The sequence below is a fragment of the Manis pentadactyla genome, chromosome X (genome assembly GCF_030020395.1).
Source record: "Manis pentadactyla isolate mManPen7 chromosome X, mManPen7.hap1, whole genome shotgun sequence".
NCBI lineage: Eukaryota > Metazoa > Chordata > Mammalia > Pholidota > Manidae > Manis > Manis pentadactyla.
Genome location: NC_080038.1, coordinates 103,259,341 through 103,283,737, shown reverse-complemented (window position 1 = coordinate 103,283,737; position 24,397 = coordinate 103,259,341). Strand labels below are relative to the sequence as shown.

The 24,397-nt window shown below is 39.5% G+C and overlaps 1 protein-coding gene across 1 annotated transcript in view; it reads right to left on the bottom strand.

Annotated features, from left to right (window-relative positions):
• Positions 1-24,397, bottom strand: part of PRPS1 (phosphoribosyl pyrophosphate synthetase 1) — a 41,862-nt gene that overhangs the window by 1,172 nt on the left and 16,293 nt on the right. Inside the window, exons 2-6 of the mRNA XM_036924965.2 lie at positions 17,112-17,295; positions 15,889-15,987; positions 14,661-14,785; positions 12,174-12,347; positions 5,743-5,902 (exon numbers count right to left, since the gene is read on the bottom strand). Of these exons, the coding sequence (XP_036780860.1) occupies positions 5,743-5,902; positions 12,174-12,347; positions 14,661-14,785; positions 15,889-15,987; positions 17,112-17,295 (742 nt within the window). The remainder of the gene's footprint in view (positions 1-5,742; positions 5,903-12,173; positions 12,348-14,660; positions 14,786-15,888; positions 15,988-17,111; positions 17,296-24,397) is intronic.

Below are 24,397 nucleotides of genomic sequence, written 5' to 3'. Positions count from 1 at the left end.
AACCCACTCCCAGCTATTCTTCATAATAACAGTTTTAATATAACCACTTAGGCAAATGTCAAAATGCTAATGGAGGAAAAACCCTGACTCAGACTCACTAAGATGGTGGTGGGTCGGCATTTAACATTTCTTAGGAATGGGAAGAAAAAAACTTAAGCTGAAAAAAAATTCTTAAGAATGACATCAACCTAAAAGGATCTCCAGGAATGAAAGAATTTTAAGAGAACCGTGTGACCAATCGAAACGGAACAATATCCACATTATAGGGGTCCCAGAAGAAGAAGAGAGAGGAAAAAAGGATAGAAAGTGTCTCTGAAGAAATAATTGCTGAAAACTTCCCCAAACTAGGGGAGGAAATGGCCTCTCAGACCACGGAGGTACACAGAACTCCCATGACAAGGGATCCAAGGAGGGCAACACCAAGACACATAATAATTAAAATGGCAAAGATCAAAGACAAGGACAAAGTATTAAAGTCAGCCAGAGAGAAAAAAAAGGTTACCTACAAAGGAAAACCCATCAGGCTATCATCAGACTTCTCAACAGAAACCCTACAGGTCAGAAGAGAATGGCATGATATACTTAATGCAATGAAACAGAAGGGCCTCGAACCAAGACTACTGTATCCAGCACGAATATCATTTAAATATGAAGGAGGGATTAAACAATTCCCAGACAAGCAAAAGTTGAGGGAATTTGCCTCCCACAAACCACCTCTACAGGGCATCCTACAGGGACTGCTCTAGATGGGAGCACTCCTAAAAAGAGCACAAAACAAAACATCCAACATATGAAGAAGGGAGGAGGAGGAATAAGAAGGGAGAGAAATAAAGAATCATCAGACCGTGTTTATAATAGCTCAATAAGCGAGTTAAGTTAGACAGTTAAGATAGTAAAGAAGCTAACCTTGAACCTTTGGTAACCACAAACTTAAAGCCTGCAATGGCAATAAGTACATACCTTTCAATAATCACCCTAAATGTAAATGGACTGAATGCACCAATCAAAAGACACAGAATAACAGAATGGATAAAAAAGCAAGACCCATCCATATGCTGCTTACAAGAGACTCACATTAAACCCAAAGACATGCACAGACTAAAAGTCAAGGGATGGAAAAAGATATTTCATGCAAACAACAGAGAGAAAAAAGCAGGTGTTGCAATACTAGTATCAGACAAAATAGACTTCAAAATAAAGAAAGTAACAAAAGATAAAGAAGGACATTACATAATGATAAAGGGCTCAGTCCAACAAGAGGATATAACCATTCTAAATATATATGCACCCAATACAGGAGCACCAACATATGTGAAACAAATACTAACAGAATTAAAGGAGGAAACAGAATGCAATGCATTCATTTTGGGAGACTTCAACACACCACTCACTCCAAAGGACAGATCCACCAGACAGAAAATAAGTAAGGACACAGAGGCACTGAACAACACACTAGAACAGATGGACCTAACAGACATCCACAGAACTCTACATTCAAAAGCAACAGGATACACATTCTTCTCAAGTGCACATGGAACATTCTCCAGAATAAACCACATACTAGGCCACAAAAAGAGCCTCAGTAAATTCCAAAAGATTGAAATCCTACCAACCAACTTTTCAGATCACAAAGGCATAAAACTAGAAATAAATAGTACAAAGAAAGCAAAAAGGCTCACAAACACATGGAGGCTTAACAACACACTCCTATATAATCAATGGATCAATGACCAAATCAAAATGGAGATCCAGCAATATATGGAAACAAACGACAACAACAACACAAAGCCCCAACTACTGTGGGATACAGCAAAAGCAGTCTAAAGAGGAAAGTATATAGCAATCCAGGCATACTCAAAGAAGGAAGAACAATCCCAAATGAATGGTCTAATGTCACAATTATCGAAATTGGAAAAAGAAGAACAAATGAGGCCTAAGGTCAGCAGAAGGAGGGACATAATAAAAAGATCAGAGAAGAAATAAATAAAATTGAGAAGAATGAAACAATAGCAAAAATCAATGAAACCAAGGGCTGGTTCTTCGAGAAAATAAACAAAATAGATAAGCCTCTAACCAGACTTATTAAGAGGAAAAGAGACTCAACACACATCAACAGAATCAGAAACGAGAAAGGAAAAATCACGACGGACCCCACAGAAATACAAAGAATTATTAGAGAGTACTATGAAAACCTATATGCTAACAAGCTGGGAAACCTAGGAGAAATGAACAACCTCCTAGAAAAATAAAACCTTCCAAGATTGACCAAGAAAGAAACAGAAAATCTAAACAGACCAATTACCAGCAATGAAATTGAAGTGGTAATCAAAAAACTACTAAAGAACAAAACCCCCAGGCCAGATGGATTTACCTCAGAATTTTATCAGACATACAGAGAAGACCTAATACCCATTCTCCTTAAAGTTTTCCAAAAAATAGAAGAGGAGGGAATACTCCCAAACTCATTCTATGAAGCCAACATCACCCTAATACCAAAACCAGGCAAAGACCCCACCAAAAAAGAAAACTACAGACCAATATCCCTGATGAACGTAGATGCAAAAATACTCAACAAAATATTAGCAAACCGAATTCAAAAATACATCAAAAGGATCATACACCATGACCAAGTGGGATTCATCCCAGGGATGCAAGGATGGTACAACATTCAAAAATCCATCAACATCATCCACCACATAAACAAAAAGAAAGACAAAAACTACATGATCATCTCCATAGATGCTGAAAAAGCATTCGATAAAATTCAACATCCATTCATGATAAAAACTCTCAACAAAATGGGTATAGAGGGCAAGTACCTCAACATAATGAAGGCCATCTATGATAAACCCACAGCCAACATCATACTGAACAGCAAGAAGCTAAAAGCTTTTCCTCTGCGATCAGGAAAAGACAGGGATGCCCACTCTCCCCACTGTTATTCAACATAGTACTGGAGGTCCTAGCCACGGCAATTAAACAAAACAAAGAAATACAAGGAATCCAGATTGGGAAAGAAGAAGTTAAACTGTCACTATTTGCAGATGACATGATATTGTACATAAAAAACCCTAAAGACTCCACTCCAAAACTACTAGAGCTAATATCAGAATTCAGCAAAGTTGCAGGATACAAAATTAATACACAGAAATCTGTGGCTTTCCTATACACTAACAATAAACTAATAGAAAGAGAAATCAGGAAGACAATTCCATTCACAATAGCATCAAAAAGAATAAAATACCTAGGAATAAACCTAACCAAGGAAGTGAAAGACCTATACCCTGAAAACTATAAGACACTCTTAAGAGAAATTAAAGAGGTCACTAACAAATGGAAACTCATCCCATGCTCCTGACTAGGAAGAATTAATATCGTCAAAATGGCCATCCTGCCCAAAGCAATATACAGATTCAATGCAATCCCTATCAAACTACCAACAGCATTCTTCAATGAACTGGAACAAATAGTTCAAAAATTCATATGGAAACACCAAAGACCCCGAATAGCTAAAGCAATCCTGAGAAGGAAGAATAAAGTGGGGGGGATCTCACTCCCCAACTTCAAGCTCTACTACAAAGCCACAGTAATCAAGACAATTTGGTACTGGCACAAGAACAGAGCTACAGACCAATGGAACAGAATAGAGACTCCAAACATTAACCCAAACGTATATGGTCAACTAATATTCGATAAAGGGGCCATGGACATACAATGGGGAAATGACAGTCTCTTCAACAGATGGTGCTGGCAAAACTGGACAGCTACATGTAAGAGAATGAAACTGGATCATTGTTTAACCCCATACACAAAAGTAAATTCGAAATGGATCAAAGACTTGAATGTAAGTCACGAAACCATAAAACTCTTAGAAAAAAACATAGGCAAAAATCTCTTAGACATAAACATGAGTGACCTCTTGAACATATCTCCCTGGGGAAGGGAAACAAATGCAAAAATGAACAAATGGGACTATATCAAGCTGAAAAGCTTCTGTACAGCAAAGGACACCATCAATAGAACAAAAAGGCATCCTATAGTATGGGTGAATATATTCGTAAATGACAGATCCGATAAAGGCTTGACATCCAAAATAATAAAGAGCTCACACACCTCAACAAACAAAAAGCAAATAATCCAATTAAAAAATGGGCAGAGGAGCTAAATAGACAGTTCTCTAAGGAAGAAATTCAGATGGCCAACAGACACATGAAAAGATGCTCCACATCGCTTGTCATCAGAGAAATGCAAATTAAAACCACAATGAGATATCATCTCACACCAGTAAGGATGGCTACCATCCAAAAGACAAACAACAACAAATGTTGGCGAGGTTGTGGAGAAAGGGGAACCCTCCTACACTGCTGGTGGGAATGTAAATTAGTTCAGCCATTGTGGAAAGCAGTATGGAGGTTCCTCAAAAAGCTCAAAATAGAAATACCATTTGACCCAGGAATTCCACTTCTAGGAATTTACCCCAAGAATGCAGCACTCCAGTTTGAAAAAGACAGATGCACCCCTATGTTTATCGCTGCACTATTTACAATAGCCAAGATATGGAAGCAACCTAAATGTCCATCAGCAGATGAATGGATAAAGAAGATGTGGTACATATACACAATGGAATATTACTCAGCTATAAGAAAAAAACAGACCCTACCATTTGCAACAACATGGATGGAGCTAGAGGGTATTATGCTCAGTGAAATAAGCCAGGTAGAGAAAGATAAGTACCAAATGATTTCACTCATATGTGGAGTATAAGAACAAAAGAAAACTGAAGGAACAAAACAGCAGCAGAAGCACAGAACCCAAGAATGGACTAACAGTTATCAAAGGGAAAGGGACTGGGGAGGACGGGTGGGAAGGGAGGGATAAGGGCGGGAAAAAAGAAAGGGGGCATTACAATTAGCATGTATAGTGTGTGTGGGGGGGCACGGGGAGGGCTGTGCAACACAGAGAAGACAAGTAGTGATTTTACAGCATCTTACTATGTTGATGGACAGTGACTGTGAATGGGGATGTTGGGGGGACTTGGTGAAGCAGGGAGCCTAGTAAACATAATGTCCTTCATGTAATTGTAGATTAATGATACCAAAATAAAATTAAAAAAAAAAAAAGAATGACATCAACCCCCATAATTTCCTTATTAATTTCAGAAAGCTAATGGGTTACTATACATATTTTTAATTTAAGCAAGCATTCAATCTTTCAGTGCCAACAGCACTAAAGCTTTACAGTGTCTAATGATTACTAGGGGAATTACTTTGAAGTGTGGTACCAAGACCTCTGGTTTTTGTAGATGTTGGACAGAGCAAATGAATCTGCATTTTAACAAGAACCTTAGGTAATTAACCTTGGTTACTTCCAGAGCACACTTTGCGAAACCAAGGAGTTCTAAGGAGTGCACTATCTGTTCAGAGATTTCACATTATGTCTGCAGGGGCCAACAGTTAAGAGTGACATGCATACACTCACTAAAACAGGCACCTGCCGTGTGCACCGCAATCACTGGGGAGAGCCTATTAAAATGTAGAATCCTGGGCTCCATCCTCCAGCGATTCATCTAGCAATCTGAATTTTAAACATGTGATTTTTAACTTTTGGATCACAGATCCTGATGACAGACTAAGCCCTTAAGAGCAAGGAGGACATCTTCAGAACCCAGACACCTAATTCAACATATGTAACTACCTCCTAAATACTTATCAGAGTCTTGTTCTGCACGAATTCCATCCTCACCTGTATCTTGGAGCAATGCTTCATCTTATCCTCCTGAGGTATGGTATTGGTGACTACTACTGCTTCGAAGCATGCATTGTTAATGCGAGAAATGGCCGGGCCAGAAAAGATTCCATGAGTCAAGATAGCATAAACTCTAGTAGCTCCAGCTGAGAGAAGTCTAGAGGAAAAAAGCAGAGTTGATTTGGACCAATCTTACTTGTCACTACAGAATCTGCGTTAGCTAGTGTTGCCATAAGAAAATACCACAGGCTGGGTGCCTTAAATAACAGAGTTTCATTTCTCAGTTCTGGAGGCTGCGAAGGCTAAGATCAAAGTAGTGGCAAAGTAGGTTTCATTCTGAGGCCTCTTCTTTTGGCTAGTGGGCTGCTGCCATCTCACTGGGCACTCACATGACCTCTTTATGTGCACACACATGGGGGAGTAAGGGGATCAAGCCCTCTGCTGTTTTTTATAAGGATATTAATTCCATCATGGGCCCCATCCTCTAAACCTACTTACCTCCCAAAGGCCCTGTCTCCAAATACTGGAACACCATCTCCACAGTGGGGGTTAAGACTTCAACATTTTAGGGGGACACAATTCAGTCCATAGCAACGAGAAAAAATATGGACTAAGAACTCCTCTGAATGGGTTGGATTAGTATAAAAAACCTATGGCACAGACTGCTATGTTACACAAAATCCATCTCTTCTTCCAGGGCACACACTGGGACGACATTTCCCAGCCTTCCTTCCATAGTTAGGTGTGGCCATGTGACTTAATTCTGGTTATCAAAATGCGGGCAGATACAATGTACACTTCTTCTTGGCTGGGCTTAGAAAACTCTTTCAGGGACTCTCTTGTCCCCTCCTGGTGTGAGCCGGGAGCTCTGTCCTTTCACTTTATCTCCAAATAAAAGCCTGTACCTTGCTCTCCTAAAAAAAAAAAAAAAGAAAAAAAAAGAAAACTCTTTCATGGGTGATCCTCCACTCTCATTTCCCTTTCTGGCTGGCCAAAATGGAAATGTCTTCCAAGGTAATCTTGGAAGCCACATGTTAAAGATGCACATTGAAAGAGGAGTACTTCTACCAGAATAAGCCATGAACAAGAAAGAAACTTCATTGCATTAAGTCACAACATTTCAGGAAGTTGGTCTGTTACAGAAATTAGCATTACCTTAATAATACAAGGACAAAATGAGTCTTATAAACTATATATGCTCCAGAATCCAAATCAGGAATCATTCAGTACACAAATATCTTTTAGCACCTACTATATTCCAGACCCTGTGCAAGGTAAGATGCTCAAAGGTCAAGAAAAAATTGAGAAACAATGCTGTCCATAATGGTTTGGATTGTAAGCAATGGGAAACCACTTAAGGTTTTATTTTTTTACTGAAGTACAGTTGATAGACAATTATTATACTGGTTTCAAGTATACAACATAGTGATTCAACAGTTATATACATTATTAAATCTTTACCCCAACTAATGTAGTTACTATCTGTCATCTTAGAAAGATGTTAAAGAACAACTGACTATATCCTCTCTGCTGTACTTTCTTTTCATTCCTGTGACTAATTTATGTAATGTTTGAGATTTGGGGCCTCTTTATCCCCTTCACCTATTCACCCACCTACCCCAAACACTCCCAATGGTAACCACCAGTCAATTCCCACTGTCAACCAGCCTACTGCTGTTTGTTCACTTTGTTTTGTTTTGTTTTTAGACTCCACATATAAGTGAAATTATATGTTACTTGTCTTTTTCCACCTGGCTTATTTCACTTAACCTAATACTCTCTAGGTCCATCCATCCATGTTGCCACAAATGGCAGGATTTCTTCCTTTTTATGGCTGAATAATATTCTACTGTGTGTATGTACCACCTCTTCTTTATCCATTCATCTATGGATGAACACTTTGGTTGCTTCAATATCTTGGCTATTGTAAATAACATGGCAATAAGCACATGTGTGCACTTATCTTCTCCAATCAGATTTTGTTTTCTTTGGTAAAATTCCTAGAAGTGGAGTAACTGGATCGTATGGTATTTCTGCTTTTAGTTTTATGAGGAACCTCCATAACTGCTTTTCCATAGTAACTGTTCCAATTTACATTCCTACCAGTAGTGTAGGAGGGTTCTCTTTTCTCCATATCCTTGCCAACACTTGTTATTTCTTGTCTTTCAGATAGTGGCCATTCTAACCGGTGTGAGGTGATATCTTACTGTGGCTTTTATTTGCATTTCCCTGATGATTAGCTATGTGGAGCATCTTTTCTTGCCCCTGTGGCCCATCTGTATCTCTTCTTTGGAAATATGTCTCTGCCCATTTTTTAATCAGGTTATTTGATTTTCACATTGTTATTTACACTTCTTACATATTTTGGATGTTAACTCCTTATCAGATAAATCATTTACAAATACATCTCTCATGCTGTTGCCTTTTTGTTGATGGTGTCCTTTGCTATACAAAAGCTTTTAGTTTTGATATACTTCCACTGGTTCATTTTTACCTTTGTTCCTGTACCTGGGAAAGACATATCCAGAAAAAAACTGCTCATGCTTATGTTCAAGGGATTTTTGCCTATGTTTTCTTCTAAGAGTTTTATGGTTTCATGTCTTATATGTAGGCCTTTAATCCATTTCAAGTTTACTTTTGTGTATGGTGTTAGGAATAATCCAGTTTCATTCTTTTGCATGTAGCTCTCCAGTTTTCTCACACCATTTCGACTGTCTTTTCCCCTATTATATTCATGGCTTCTTTATCATATATTAATTGACCATATATGTGTGGGTTTATATCTGGGCTCTCTATTATGTTTTATTGCTCTATGTGTCTGTTCTTGTGTCAATACCAAATTGCTTTGAGTACTGTAGCTTGTGGTAGAGTTTGAAGTCAGGGAACATAATACCCCCAGCTATATTCTTTCTCAGGCTTGCTTTTGGCTATTTAGGGTCTTCTGTGGTTCCACATAAATTTTAGAATTATTTGCTCTACTTCACTGAAAAATGCTGCTGGTATTTTGATAGGGATTGCACTGAAATTATAAATTTCTTTGGGAAGGATGGGAATTTTGACAATATTAATTTTCCTACCCATGATAGTTTCCATTTATTTGTATGTAATTTCTAATTTCTCTCATCAGTGTCTTACAGTTTTGAGAGCATAGGACTTTCACCTCCTTGGTAAAATTAGGTTTATTCCTAGGTATTTTATTATTTTTGATGCAAAATTATAAATGGAATTGTTTTTTCCTGATTCCTCTTTCTTCTAGTTCATCATTAGTATATAGGAATGCAACAGATTTGTGTTATTGATTTTGTATCCTGCAACTTTGCTGAATTCAGATATTAGATCTAATAGTTTTTTGGCGGAGACTTTAGGCTTTTCTATATAAAGTATCATGTCATCTGGAAATAGTGAGTTTTACTTCTTCCTTACCAATATGGATGCCTTTTATCTTTTTTTCTTGTCTGATTGTCATGGCTAGGACCTCCAACACTATGCTGAATAAAAATGGTGAGAGTGGGCATCCTTGTCTGGTTTATGATCTTAGAGGAAAAGCTTTCAGATTTTCACTACTGAGTATGATGCTGGCTGTGGGTTTGTTGTATATGGCCTTAATTATGTTGAGGTACATTCCCTCTATACACATTTTTTGGTGAGAGTTTTTACCATGAATGAATGTTGAATTTTGTCAAATGCTTTTTCAGCATCTACTGAGATGATCATATGGTTTTTCTCCTTCCTTTTGTTAATGTGGTGTATCACACTGATTTGTGGATATTGTACCATCCTTGCATCCCTGGAATAAATCCCACTTGGTTGGGATGGATGATCCTTTTGATGTGTTTCTGAATTTGGTCTGCTAACACTGTGTTGAGAATTTTTGCATCTGTGTTCATCAGGGATATTGGTCTATAATATTCTTTTTTTTTGTAGTGTCTTTGTCTGGTTTGAGTATTACAGTGATGCTGGCCTCATAGAATGAGTTTGGAAGTATTCCCTCCTCTTCTGATTTTTGGAATAGTTTAAGAAGGATGGGTGTTAGCTCTCTTCTTTAAATGTTTGGTAGAATTTAGCTGTAAAGTCATCTGGTCCTGGACTTCGATGGGAATTTTTTTATTACAAATTCGATTTCATGACTGTAATTGGTCTGTTCAGATTTTGTTTCTTCCTGGGTCAGTCTCGGATGGTTGTACTTTTCTAGGAATTTGTCCATTTGTTCTAGGTTGTCCAATTCCTTGGCATATAACTTTTCATAGAATTCTCTAATAATTCTTTCTATTTCTGTAGTGTCAGTTGCAACTTTTTTTGTTTCTGATTTTGTTTATTTACGTCATCTCTTTTTTTCTTGGTAAGTCAGGCTAGGGTTTTGTCCACTTTATCTTCTCAAAGAATCAGCTCTTGGTTTCACTGATGTCTACTACTGTTGTATTACGATCTATTGTTTCTGCTTTATTATGCCCCTCCTACTAACTTTGTGTTTCACTTGTTATGCTTTTTCTCGTTTCTTCAATTGAGGTAAGCCTGTATTGCCCTGTATGTCCTCTTAGAACTGTTTTTGTGGGGCTCTTCTTCAAATCTATCTTTGTTGAAGTTCTGAGATCATCAATACTTTCCTGCGGATCAGTGAGTATATTTTATGACTGTTACTTTGAAATCTTTATCAAGAAGATTGGTGATCTCCATTTCATTTAACCCTCTTTCTGGTGTCCTACCTTGCTCTTTTGTTTGGAACATATTCCTCTGCCTCCTAATTTTCTCTAGGTTTCTCTGTTTCTTCCTTTGTATTAGATATATCAGCTATTATCTCCTGATCTAGAAAGTAACGGCTTTATGAAGAAGGTATCCTGCAGTACCCAGAAGCTCAAGAGTTCACCAGCACACAGTTCTCCTTTGGAGTGGAGCCACAGTTGTTGGTGGGCTATGGGTGGGGCCGCCTTGCTGCCTGTCTCTGGCAGTGGCTGATCCCTGTCTACAGAGGTTGAAAGCTTATCTGTCTGTGCCCTCTGTGTGCCATGAGGCACTTCTGCTGGGATTCATTGAGGGTGGGGCCACCTTCTGCCCTCAGACCAGCAATGGCAGAGTGACTGGAGAGGGTGGGTGTGCAGGGAAGTCCTGCCGCAGGGCTGAGCCACCAATGAAGGAGGTGGAGAGTTTGGAACTGCAAGCACCCCACCAGTTAGGCTGAAGGAGGGCCAGAAAAGCTGAGAAAGTGTCCTCCCTCTGCCTGCCAGGCAGCAAAGTCAAATTGCCGAACATGATGGGTGTGTAGGGAAGCACTGCTGCGTGGTTGAGCCATCAGCAAGGGAGATGGAGCCTGTGGAGCCGACTCCCATGAGTGCCTGACCAGTTGGATTGAAGAAAGGCTGAGGAAGCATCATCCACCTGCCGTTTCTCCTCAGGAGCGAACTCCCTCCAACATCCCTCTGGTACCCTTTCTGCTGCTGGTAAATCTTTCAAACTGCCACCCTGTTAATCACGAATGCACAGTGCAATGTGTACTCATGTTCTCAGAGATCTCCAGAACCAGGTGTGCAGGATTCCTCAGTGCTTATCATATCCCTGCTCCATTCCTCTCCCTCCTGCTTGTGGGCTGGGGTGGGGAATGGTAGTCATGGCTCTGCCACTCTACCATTCTCAATGCTGTCTTCTCTTCTTCACCAGGTATAGATGGTCTGTTCTGCAGTCTTCATGTTGTTTTCAGGGTTAGTTATATTTTCTGTAGCTACTTCCTTCGTGTGTGTGTGGGGGGGGTGGTTTCTATCTTACTCTGCCACCTTTTCCCCCTCTCATCCTGCCATTTAAGGTTTTAAGGGAGAGAAGTATTGAGACCTAGTTACAAAGATTCACAAGTGGGGAGGTAATGTGAAAGATGGATTGGGGAGGTAACAGACTGGTGACTGGCAGCAGAGAGAACAGAGAAGCCCATTTAGAACAGTGCAGGCAAGAGAGGAGAAGTAGTATGAATGAAGGTACTAGCAGCTAGAATGGACAGTCAAGAGGTAGGACCAAGGTTTTGGTTTAGGTAAAAATATAAATGTGAGAATATATTGTCTGCTCTGGCCTATGGATTTCTACCTTAACTTGTTTTTAAAATCTACCAAAAATACGGTACATGAAGTGATGAAAAATTTTGAAAACAGTGGTGATAGTTGTACAACATTGTGGATGTAACTAATGCCAGTAAATTATATGCTTAGAAATAGTAAAAATGGCAAATTTTGTTATCTATAGTTTAGTATAATAATAAAAAAAAGAAACTAAGGAAATCTGGGGGAAAAAATAGAGTACTTATCAGTTTATGCCAATTATAATTTAAGCCTAGAGTGATAAAAAACACTCCTAAAGCTAGTTATCATCACCTAATGAGCAGACTTAAGGCATTCAGACAGCAGTTAGCTTTTTATTTCTAACCACCAGCTCCACCACTCAGCACTCACTTGTCAGCTGCATGGCAGATTGTGCCACATGTGTCAGCCATGTCATCCACCAGGATGGCCACTCGATCCTTCACATCTCCCACCAGCACCATGCGATCTACTTCATTGGCCTTCTTCCGTTCTTTATGAATCAAGGCAAAGTCCACATTCAACCGGTCTGCAATGGAGGTTACTCTGCAAAACAGGGTGTTCACAGTTAAAACCTGTGTGTGTGTGGCTCATAAAACAAAAGAAAGGGCCTAATATTGGACTGTTTTCTGGGGGAAATACTCCCTGAAACCAGACTGTTCCCGGGGCTGGAAGAAAACTATAACTGATTGACTTCTCAAAGAAAAACATCACAAACTGAGTTTTATAGACTAATGCCTCCATCTCCTGAGAGCCATTTATGTATGAATGTATTAGTCAGGCTTAGATATAATTAATTCTAGTTTACAATAGGGATACAGGCAAATGTCCTCACCAGTCCCAGGAAACAGTATAATGCTAAGGCACATTCATTTAATGGATTGGCAGCAGAAGGGGAGAGAAAGAAGACTTCATTAACTGTCAGGAGGGCACAGATTGTCCCAATTTGACATGCGGATGAGGTGAGAAGTGAACCTGAACCTGGCAGGAAGGGAGCAGTAACCAGCCTGTTGCTGATCCACCAACTGCCAGTGTCAACTATACCTGGACACCAAACTTGGGAGTTCCTTTGAGGAGTACTAGAAAGGAAGTCATACCAATTAAGCAGGCAAACTAGGCATCTAGCTACAGAGCCCAAAGTATCTCTAAATCAAAACATAATTATAATTTCTTTATCACAAGATAATACAAACCAGACTAGAAGGTGGGATAGAAGACAAATCTGTCTGGTGACAAAGCACCATATAATTCACTCAAACACAAATCTATTCAGTGCTTCCCAAGTGACATGCAGGTCCGTGCTCCACTGGTGTCATCTTCACCGTGTGTGAAGAGGCCTGTGCTTTGGCTTTCATTTATTTAATGTAGCACTGATCCAACCAGAATATTATATCCTATTTCAACTGTAACTATGGTCATATATCTAAGTTTGTGCTGGATGGGGGAGGACCTGTGACCACATAATAGAGAACACACAAGGTCTGAACCACAACCTTGGCAACATTGGTACCCTGCTCTAAATGACCTACACCCTACGCTTTCCTCTACTACTGTGTGGGCACAGAACAGCAAGAGTAACCAGTCTACTTGGAATGATTACTTAACTGAGGCAAATGCATGATCAATTAGTTCAAGCACCCCAAACCGTCCAAACTCAATGGTCAACAGGTTCAGTGACTGATAAAACATGAATGACTAGAAAAAGTTACTCCCTATACACTTGAGGGGAGAACTATGCACAAGTCACAGTTGCACAGGGATCTTCACCTATTCTGAAAACCCTGCCAAGACAGAAGTGACAGCCAGTGATAGTCACTTTGAAAGCACTCCACCACTAAAGAAAATTATGAACAAAAAAAGTAATTATGTAATAATAAATCACCTACTGAAGGCAGTTTTTCTGTACTCAACTTTGAAAAGAAAATCCTGCTTTATAATTTATTTCAAAAATGACTATTTTCTAAGTCCCATGGCAAGATGTGAAAATAATGACCATGTTAAGACAAGTATGACAACTACCATTAGGCAGACATTTTAAGGCTTTGTCTCTACAGTGTAACAGATGGCAACCACCGATTACATGGGACTCGCAAAGCCATACATCTGGCTGGATAACAGAACTCAAGCTCTCAGCTCATCAGTTCTGTTGAAGTTACTGAAATAAAGAGGTTGTTGAGAAAGAGTCATTGAAGATTTGAATGGTCTTTAGAAAGATGTGAATTAGCTTTCCCTAATCATCTGTGTTTTGTAGCTCTTCGTTCTATTTCCACAACAAGAACATGTGTCATACTTCTGAATGTATTACTAATGAGGGATCTGCTAAGGAAATCAAGAGCTCTTAGTTTTGCACCATGTGAGCCATATAAAGCACTGCAAGTGGCGATCCTTGGCAGTCCATTTGTTTAAAACTGGGCTTGGCTTTAAATAATATCACCCCACTTTATTTTCCTTCCTGTTTCATATTTTAATACAAGAATCAAAATGGTCTAACCAAAAGCATTCTGAAGTATAGAATGCTTACTTGTCCACTATATTATGGGTTCAAGAGATGGGAGGTGCCATTCACTAGAAAATCAAATCGCCTGCCCTTCCTGATTGGTTTATAGCAGTGCTGCTAGCTCTGCAGTGACAGGTTACTAACAAGCTATACAAGCCCACAATACCACAACCCTTTAGGTTCCCCTTTCTGCTATCTTGTCTTCCAGGCATGAGTAAAACTACACCAACCAACCCATGTCCCAGCTACTGGTACACCCATTCTAAAGTACTTAAAAGTTGTCACTTGACAGAAAAACATCACTCTCTGGAACTGTCTGAATGGTTTCCCAGGACACTGGGAATCATGAATTTCAGCCATACCTCTTAGCTCCACCTGCATCAGGTGAGACAATAGTGCAGTTCCTCCACTCAGATATGTTCTCTCTTATCCACTTCAGGACAGCTGGCTCTGCATACAAGTTGTCCACTGGGATATCAAAAAAGCCCTGTAGAAAGAAACTGGGTCAGTCTTACTTATCAGTGATTAACTGAAAGAGGACAATAACTTGCCTAAAGAACACTGTATTGCAAAATTCAAACTAATTAGAAGGCACATCTAGTGTGGGAGACTAAGAATGGCTTCCTTAGATCTGGGCTGTGCCAAGAGTGCCCAGCCAAGATGAGCAAAGGCAGCCCTCAGCTAACCCACAACTGACCACAGGCACACAAGTGAGCCCTGGGAACAAACGGCCAAGTTCAGCCAATACCAGAACTGCCCGGCCGATGGGCAAACTCGTGAGGTGATAAATATTTACTGCCTTATGTCACTAAATATTGGGCCAGTTTGTTAAGGAACAAAGGTAACTGCAACCAGAGATGTACACTATATCAACTTAGTGGAAGGTATGTAAATAAATGGTCACACAGAGTAACTAGATGTCAGGAGTTCTGTGTTCTAATACTAGTTGCATCAGATTATTGTGTTTCTTAATTAGTTTGTTCCTCTTCTATAATATGGGTATCATCCCCTGCCCTATGTACCTTTTGGATTTCCATAAGCCTTCAATGCCAGTGATTTGGAAGTCTCTCTAAAAAATATAAAATAGAAGATGGTATTCTGCTCTCAACTATGGATTTACACAGGAAGTAGGCTCCAATACCTGTGGCTCTAAATGTAACAATGACCATAACAGCTATCATTTATTGAAGACCTGTCATGGGCCAGACATTATACCATAAATTTATTATCCTGTTTAATACACTATATGTATAGTGTATATAATAGTAACAATGCACTATATGTTCAGAGAAGTTAAATAACCTGCCCCAGGTTACAAAGCTGGTACTCATCAGAGCCAGGATTCAAACTAGGTCTGATCCCTAAACCTGTGCTCTTCTTCAAACTCCAGACTGCCTCCCTACCCAACCCTTACAAATGACTAAGATCATGAACAACGCTTCAGGGGACGGTGTTTAAAATGTTGTCAGTGTCTAGCTTAATGGAGCTGTACTTGCTGGACAGTTTTTTGCTTCTCCGTAGTCTTCAGCCTTTTCAGTCCTCTACTCTCTTCATTATCTCTAGCCTCTAATATTCAGATTCCATTGATACCTGAATTTGAGAAGCATGCAGGTCCATGGTGATAATATGATCCGCGCCTGCTACAGAGAGCATATTTGCAACAAGCTTGGCGGAGATTGGAGCCCGGCTCTAAGTAGGAAGGAAAGGAAACAAATAAAAAGTCAATTTGAGAACAATTCATTTGCTTAAGAAGCATTTATTTACTGTTTTTAATAAATATACTATAAATAGAGTACTTACACTGTTTAAGGCTCTATGCCACCAGGAAATTCATAGAAAGTGCCATGGTCAATGACTGAGTAGATCACAATCTAGCATAAATATTAAGTGGAACATCACTTTTCCAACTCAGGATATATATTTCAAAAAAGAAAATATCTTCCTACCTTTTCTTTTCTTAGCTTAATGTACATTATTTTCAGCCTACTCAAGTATTCCAATGCTCAATTATTTAAACTAAGCAGACAATCTTTTTTGGGAGAATTTTATTAAAACTTAACATGTACATAACTCAAACCTATATAACATGTAAAAAATTTAAAGACACATCAAAAAATGGAAATTAGTTTATTTTATAAGTTACAGTACTCAGTGACTCATCAGGATGCCAACATCCCAGTAACCTCAAGCCCCTTAAGTAACAGGTAAACGTACCTGCTACATGTAAAATAGCAAAGCCCATGCATGTGCTTTATTCTATCCCCTGTAGGAGCACCTACACAGGAATAAAACAATCTGCCCTTCTCCCAGGCCTTGTATAGAAAATTTGGGCATTGATTATGGTAGACCTGCAAGTTTTATGTAAATGCCTTACCCTGTAATATACAGACAAACAAGGCGAGGTGCATGTGTGTTTGCGTACAATGAGACCAACATTATTTAAGACCTGTGAATTCAGGTGTTATGAAGAGGTCACAACTAGAACCCCAAGAGGGTCTCGGAGGATCCACCATCGTCTAAAAAGTAGTCTCCTCCATGGGAGCTGGTGTTTACTCTTACACTGATACAACTGAAGTCAGCAGTGAGCTAACCGAAAATGCAACATGCCATAACCAGAATAAAGTATGCACACTACAAGTGTGCTGCTTTCTATAAGCCAATCATATGTCAACTGTTTTGAAGGCTGGGTAAGAGAGAGTATGGTAAAAATAGTACCTTCTAAATACACTTATCTAATGATTAAGGAATTTTTTGTGACTTTGGGCAAGGGCTCCTACTTCCCCTGACTAAAAAAAAAGAGATTCTGCCCCTACCTTATCCTTCTTATCCTGCCGGGCATAAGGGAAGCATGGGATGACTGCAGTAACCCGGCTGGCTGAAGCAATCTTGCAGGCATTAATCATTATCAAAAGCTCCATTAAATTGTCATTGATCTCACCACAACCACTCTGGACAATGTAGACATCTTCTCCACGCACACTTTCACCGATTTCCACACTAAAACAGGAAAGGAAGAACAAAAGCAATAGATTTTAAACTACTATACTACACTTCTACAGACAGTAGGTCTAAAAAGCATTGCATCCCTTCTGGTATGCTATGAGTGGGGTACAGCTACATGTGGACAATGATCCCCTAGGACATGAGGAGATCCCCTATATCAGAAACAGGTTACTCCCAGTGCACCTAACAAATATTACCATTTTTACATGTGACATGACATGAAAAAGACTCCAGTACTTACAAGTAATGGGACCTTCATTTTAGCAGATGGTCTATATCTGTTACATATGGAACATGACATGTAAATGCAAATTTGAAATACCATCTGTGCCTGCCACAATCAACATACAACAAAACAGGAAGATCATATAAGAAATGAATCACTACTGTTCTATAACATGTTCTACAAAAGTCAGTATCATATCTAGCACACTGGCAGTTCACTCAACAAATATCAAATGTGCACAGGCCAGTCACTGCGCTAGATGCCAGGGACACAATGAAAACATAACAGATGTGAGCCTTGCCCTCATTCTACGCTAACTGTACTGTGGTCCAACTAGAAAATTTTTTTTCAAAGATTCCACAGGTAGTGTAAAAACAAAGCAAAACTGTAGGAACAGACTCACAGACTCCAAGAAGGGAGTAGTGGTTACCAAGGGGAAAGGGGCTAGGGAGGGTGGGTAGAGAGGGAGGGAGAAGGGGATTAAGGGGTATCAAGATCAGCACACATAATGCAGGGAGGGCATGGGGAAGGGAGTATAGCACAGAGAACACAAGCAGTGACTCTACAGCAACTTACTACATTGATAGACAGTGACTGCAATGGGGTGTGGGGGGTACTTGATAATAGGGGTTAATGTAGTAACCACAATTCTCCTCATGTGAAACGTTCCAAAGACTGTATATAAATAATACCTTAATATAAAAAAAAAGATTCCATGGGAAGTTACCCTAATTATGAAATAGGACTACATTTTACCATAAAATGAGTTTTACTATCTATGCTTAGATCCCTACCAAGAATAACTCAGGATTGAAAAATCATATAACCTGATGAACACAGGTACAAAAATACTCAACAAAATATTAGCAAACCGAATAATACATCAAGAGGATCATACACCATGACCAAGTGGGATTCATCCCAGGGATGCAAGGATGGTACAACATTCGAAAATCCATCAACATCATCCACCAAATAAAGAAAAAGAAGGACAAAAATCACATGATCAACTCCATAGACGCTGGAAAAGCATCTGACAAAATTCAACATCCATTCATGATAAAAACTCTCAACAAAATGGGTATAGAGGGCAAGTACCTCAACACAAGAAAGACCATATATGACAAACAGACAACCAACATCATACTTAACAGCGAGAAGCTGAAAGCTTTTCACCTAAGATCGAGAATAAGACAGGGATGCCCATTCTCCCTACTTTTATTCAACATAGTTCTGGAGGTCCTAGCCAAGGCAATCTGACAAAACAAAGAAATACAAGGAATCCAGATTGGTAAAGAAGAACTCAAATTGTCACTATTGGCACATGACATGATATTGTACATAAAAAACCCTAAAGACTCCACTCCAAAAGTACTAGAACTAATATCGGAATTCAGCAAAGTTGAAGGATACAAAATTAATACACAGAAATCTGTACCTTTCCTATACATTAATGATGAACTAATAGAAAGAGAAATCAGAAAAACAATTCCATTCACAATTGCATCAAAAAGAATAAAATACCTAGGAATAAACCTAACCAAGGAAGTGAAAACCCTATACCCTGAAAACTGTAAGACACTCTTAAGAGAAATTAAAGAGGACACTAACAAATGGAACTTACCCCATGCTCTTGGCTAGGAAGAATTAATATTGTCAAAATGGCCATCCTGCCCAAAGCAATCTACAGATTCAATGCAATCCCTATCAAAATACCAGCAGCATTCTTCAATGAACTAGAGAAAATAATTCTAAAATTCATATGGAAGCACAAAAGACGCCAAATAGCCAAAGGAATCCTGAGAAGGAAGAATAAAGCTGAGGGGATGACGCTTCCCAACTTCAAGCTCTAATACAAAGCCACAGTAATCAACACAATTTGGTACTGGCACAAGAACAGACCCATGGGCCAGTGGAACAGACTACAGAGCCCAGATATAAACCCAAGCATATATGGTCAGTTAATATACGATAAAGGAGGCATGGATATACAATGGGGAAATGACAGCCTATTAAACAAAAGGTGTTGGCAAAACTGGACAGCTACATGCAAGAGAATGAAACTGGATTATTGTCTATCCCCATACACAAAAGTACAAAAGTAAACTCGAAATGGATGAAAGACCTGAATGTAAGTCATGAAACCATAAAACTCTTAGAAGCCAACATACGCAAAAAAAAATCTCCTAAATATTAACATGAGCAAATTTTTTCTGAAGGCATCTCCTCGAGCAAGGGAAACAAAAGCAAAAATGAACACAAGGGACTACATCACACTAAAAAGGTTCTGTACAGCAAAGGACCCCATCAACAGAACAAAAAGGCATCCTACAGTATGAGAGAATATATTTGTAAACGACACATCTGACAAGGGGTTAACAACCAAAATATATAAAGAACTCACACACCTCCATGCCCAAAAAGCAAATAAACCAATTAAAAAACAGGCAGAGGATATAAACAGACAATTCTCTAAAAAAGAAATTCAGATGGCCAACAGGAACATGAAAAGATGCTTCACGTCACTAATTATCAGGGAAATGCAAATTAAAACCACAATGAGATATCACCACAATACCACCTAGGATGGCTAGTATCGAAAAGGCTAAGAACGATAAATGTTGGCAAGGATGAGGAGACAGGGGAACCCTCCTACACTGCTGGTGGGAATGTAAGCTAATTCAACCATTGTGAAAAGCAATATGGAGGTTCCTCAACAAACTAAAAATAGAAATACCATTTAACCTGGGAATTCCACTCCTAGAAATTTACCCAAAGAATGTAATTTCTTAGATTCAAAAAGACATGCACCCCTATGTTTATTGCAGCACTATTTACAATAGCTAAGATATGGAAGCAACCTAAGTATCCATCACTAGATGAATGGATAAAGAAGAGGTGGTACTTATACACAATGGAATACTACTCAGTCATAAGAAACAAATTCTAGGTGGAGCCAAGATGGCGGTGTGAGAAGAGCAACGGAAATCTCCTCCCAAAACCACATATATTTATGAAAATATAACAAAGACAAATCTTCCTAGAAGAGAGACCAGAAGACACAGGACAATATCCAGACTACATCCACACCTGTGAGAACCCAGCACCTCACGAAGGGGGTAAGATACAAGCCCCAGCCTGGCGGGACCTGAGCGCCCCACATCCCAGCTCTGGGCGAGAGGAGGGGAGTCGCAGCGGGGAGGAAGAAGGAGCCCAGGACTGCTAAACACATAGCCCTAGCCATCCGGACCAGAGCCCAGACACAGTGCATGTGTGGGGTCCTGTATACTAGGGAAACAGGACAGTAAGACCTGTCAGCGGGTCCCTGAGGCCGGCGCCCTGGGGACAAAGAAAAGTGAGTGCTTTCTGGAAGTCTTAAAGGGACAGGGACCCCACTGCTGGACGGAAGCATCCTGGGACACTTAGTCCAGCTGCAGGGAATCTGGGGAACTCTGGGCACTCTAACCCCCTGGGCAGCAGGGAGCACGGAGGCCCCTCACGGAGATAAATAGCCTCCCAGCCGCTCCCCATCCAACGCGGCTCCACCATATCGGAGGAGCAGCCCGAGGCAGGCCACACCCACAGCAACAGTGGAGATAAACTCCATAGCAGCCGGGCAGGACTCAGAAGACCTGTCTGTGTGCAGCTGCCCAGCACAAGCCACTAGAGGTCGCTGTTCTCCCAGGAGAGGAGGGCCACTAACCAACAAGAAGGGAAGTTCTTCCAGCTGTCACTCATGCTAGCTCTACAAACTATCACTATCGCCGTGAAAAGGCAAAATTTCAGGCTGACCAAGATAACAGAGTCAACACCTGAGTAGACAGACCTAACCAGTCTTCCTGAAAAAGAATTCAAAATAAAAATGATAAACATATTGACGGAGATGCAGAGAAATATACAAGAGCTAAGGGATGAAGTCTGGAGGGAGATTACAGATGCCCGGAGTGAGATTACAGACGTCCGGAAGGAGATTACAGAAGTGAAACAAATTCTGGAAGGATTTATGAGCAGAATGGATAAGATGCAAGAGATCATTGATAGAATAGAAACCAGAGAACAGGAACGCATAGAAGCTGACATAGAGAGAGACAAAAGGATCTCCAGGAATGAAACAATATTAACAGAACTGTGTGACCAATCCAAAAGGAACAATATCCATATTATAGGGGTACCAGAAGAAGAAGAGAGAAGAAAAGGCATAGAAAGCATCTTTGGAGAAATAATTGCTGAAAACTTCCCCAAACTGGGGGAGGAAATAATCGAACAGACCACGGAAATACACAGAACTCCCAACAGAAAGGACCCAAGGAGGACAACACGAAGACGCATAATAATTAAAATGGCAAAGATCAAGGACAACGAAAGAGTTTTAAAGGCAGCTACAGAGAAAAAGGTCACCTATAAAGGAAAACCCATCAGGCTATCATCAGACTTCTCGACAGAAACCTTACAGGCCAGAAGAGAATGGCATGATATATTTAACGGAATGAAACAGAAGGGCCTTGAAACAAGGATACTGTATCCAGCATGATTATCATTTAAATATGAAGGAGGGATTAAATAATTCCCAGACAAGCAAAAGTTGAGGGAATTTGCCTCCCACAAACCACCTCTACAGGGTATTTCAGAGGGACTGTTCTAGACAGGAGAACTCCTAAGACTAAACAGATGTCACCAGAGAAAAAAAAATCACAACAAAGAAAGCACACCAACCAAATACTAACTAAAGGCAAAAAATAAAATCAACTACCCACTAAAAGCAGTAAAACGAAACACGAAAGAGAACAGAATAAAACAATCAACATATAAAGAATGGAGGAGGAGGAATAAGAAGGGAGAGAAGAAAAGAATCTCCAGACAGTGTATATAACAGCTCAATAAGCAAGCTAAGTTAGGCAGTAAGATACTAAAGAGGCTAACCTTGAACTTTTGGTAACCATGAATCTAAAGCCTGCAATGGCAATAAGTACATATCTTTCAATAGTCACCCTAAATGTAAATGGACTTAATGCACCAATCAAAAGACACTGAGTAACAGAATGGATAAAAAAGCAAGACCCATCTATATGCTGCTTACAAGAAACTCACCTCAAACCCAAAGACATACACAAATTAAAAGTCAAGGGATGGAAAAACATATTTCAGACAAACAACAGAGAGAAGAAAGCAGGGGTTGCAGTACTAATATCAGACAAAATAGACTTCAAAACAAAGAAAGTAACAAGAGATAAAGAAGGACATTACATAATGATAAAGGGCTCAGTCCAACAAGAGGATATAACCATTCTAAATATATATGCACCCAACACAGGAGCACCAGCATATGTGAAACAAATACTAACAGAACTAAAGGAGGAAATAGAATGCAATGCATTCATTTTAGGAGACTTCAACACACCACTCACCCCAAAGGATAGATCCACTGGGCAGAAAATAAGTAAGGACATGGAGGCACTGAACAACACACTAGAACAGAAGGACTTAATAGACATCTATAGAACTCTACATCCAAAAGCAAGAGGATACACATTCTTCTCAAGCGCACATGGAACATTCTCCAGAAGAGACCACATACTAGCTCACAAAAAGAGCCTCAGTAAATTCCAAAATATTGAAACTCTACCAACCAACTTTTCAGACCACAAAGGTATAAAACTAGAAATAAATTCTACAAAGAAAACAAAAAGGCTCACAAACACATGGAGGCTTAACAACATGCTCCTAAATAATCAAAGGATCAACAAACAAATTAAAATAGAGATCAAGGAATACATGGAAACAAATGACAACAACAACATCAAGTACCAACTTCTGTGGGACGCAGCGAAAGCAGTCTTAAGAGGAAAGTACATAGTGATCCAGGCACACTTGAAGAAGAAAGAACAATCCCAAATGAACACTCTAATATCACAATTATCGACACTGGAAAAAAGAACAAATGAGGCCTAAAGTCAGCAGAAGGATGGACATAATAAAGATCAGAGAAGAAATAAACAAAATTGAGAAGAATAAAACAATAGAAAAAAATCAATGAAACCAAGAGCTGGTTCTTTGAGAAAATAAACAAAATAGACAAGCCTCTAGCCAAATTTATTAAGAGAAAAAGAGAATCAACACACATCACAGAATCAGAAATGAGAATGGAAAAATCACGACAGACTCCACAGAAGTACAAAGAATTATTAAAGACTACTATGAAAACCTATATGCTAACAAGCTTGAAAACCTAGAAGAAATGGACAACTTCCTAGAAAAATACAACCTTCCAAAACTGACCAAGGAAGAAACACAAAAGTTAAACGAACCAATTATGAGCAAAGAAATTGAAACAGTAATCAAAAAACTACCCAAGAACAAAACGCCCGTGCCAGCCGGATTTACCTCGGAATTTTATCAGACACACAGAGAAGGCATAATACCCATTCTCCTTAAAGTTTTCCAAAAAATAGAAGAGGAGGGAATACTCCCAATCTCATTCTACGAAGCCAACTTCATCCTAATACCAAAACCAGGCAAAGACCCCACCAAAAAAGAAAACTACAGACCAATATCCCTGATGAACATAGATGCAAAAATACTCAACAAAATGTTAGCAAACCGAATTCAAAAATACATCAAAAGGATCATACACCATGACCAAGTGGGATTCATCCCAGGGATGCAAGGATGGTACAACATTCGAAAATCCATCAACATCATCCACAAACAAAAAGAAGGACAAAAACCACATGATCATCTCCATAGATGCTGAAAAAGCATTCAACAAAATTCAACATCCATTCATGACAAAAACTCTCACAAAATGGGTATAGAGGGCAAGTACCTCAACATAATAAAGGCCATATGTGATAAACCCACAGCCAACAACAT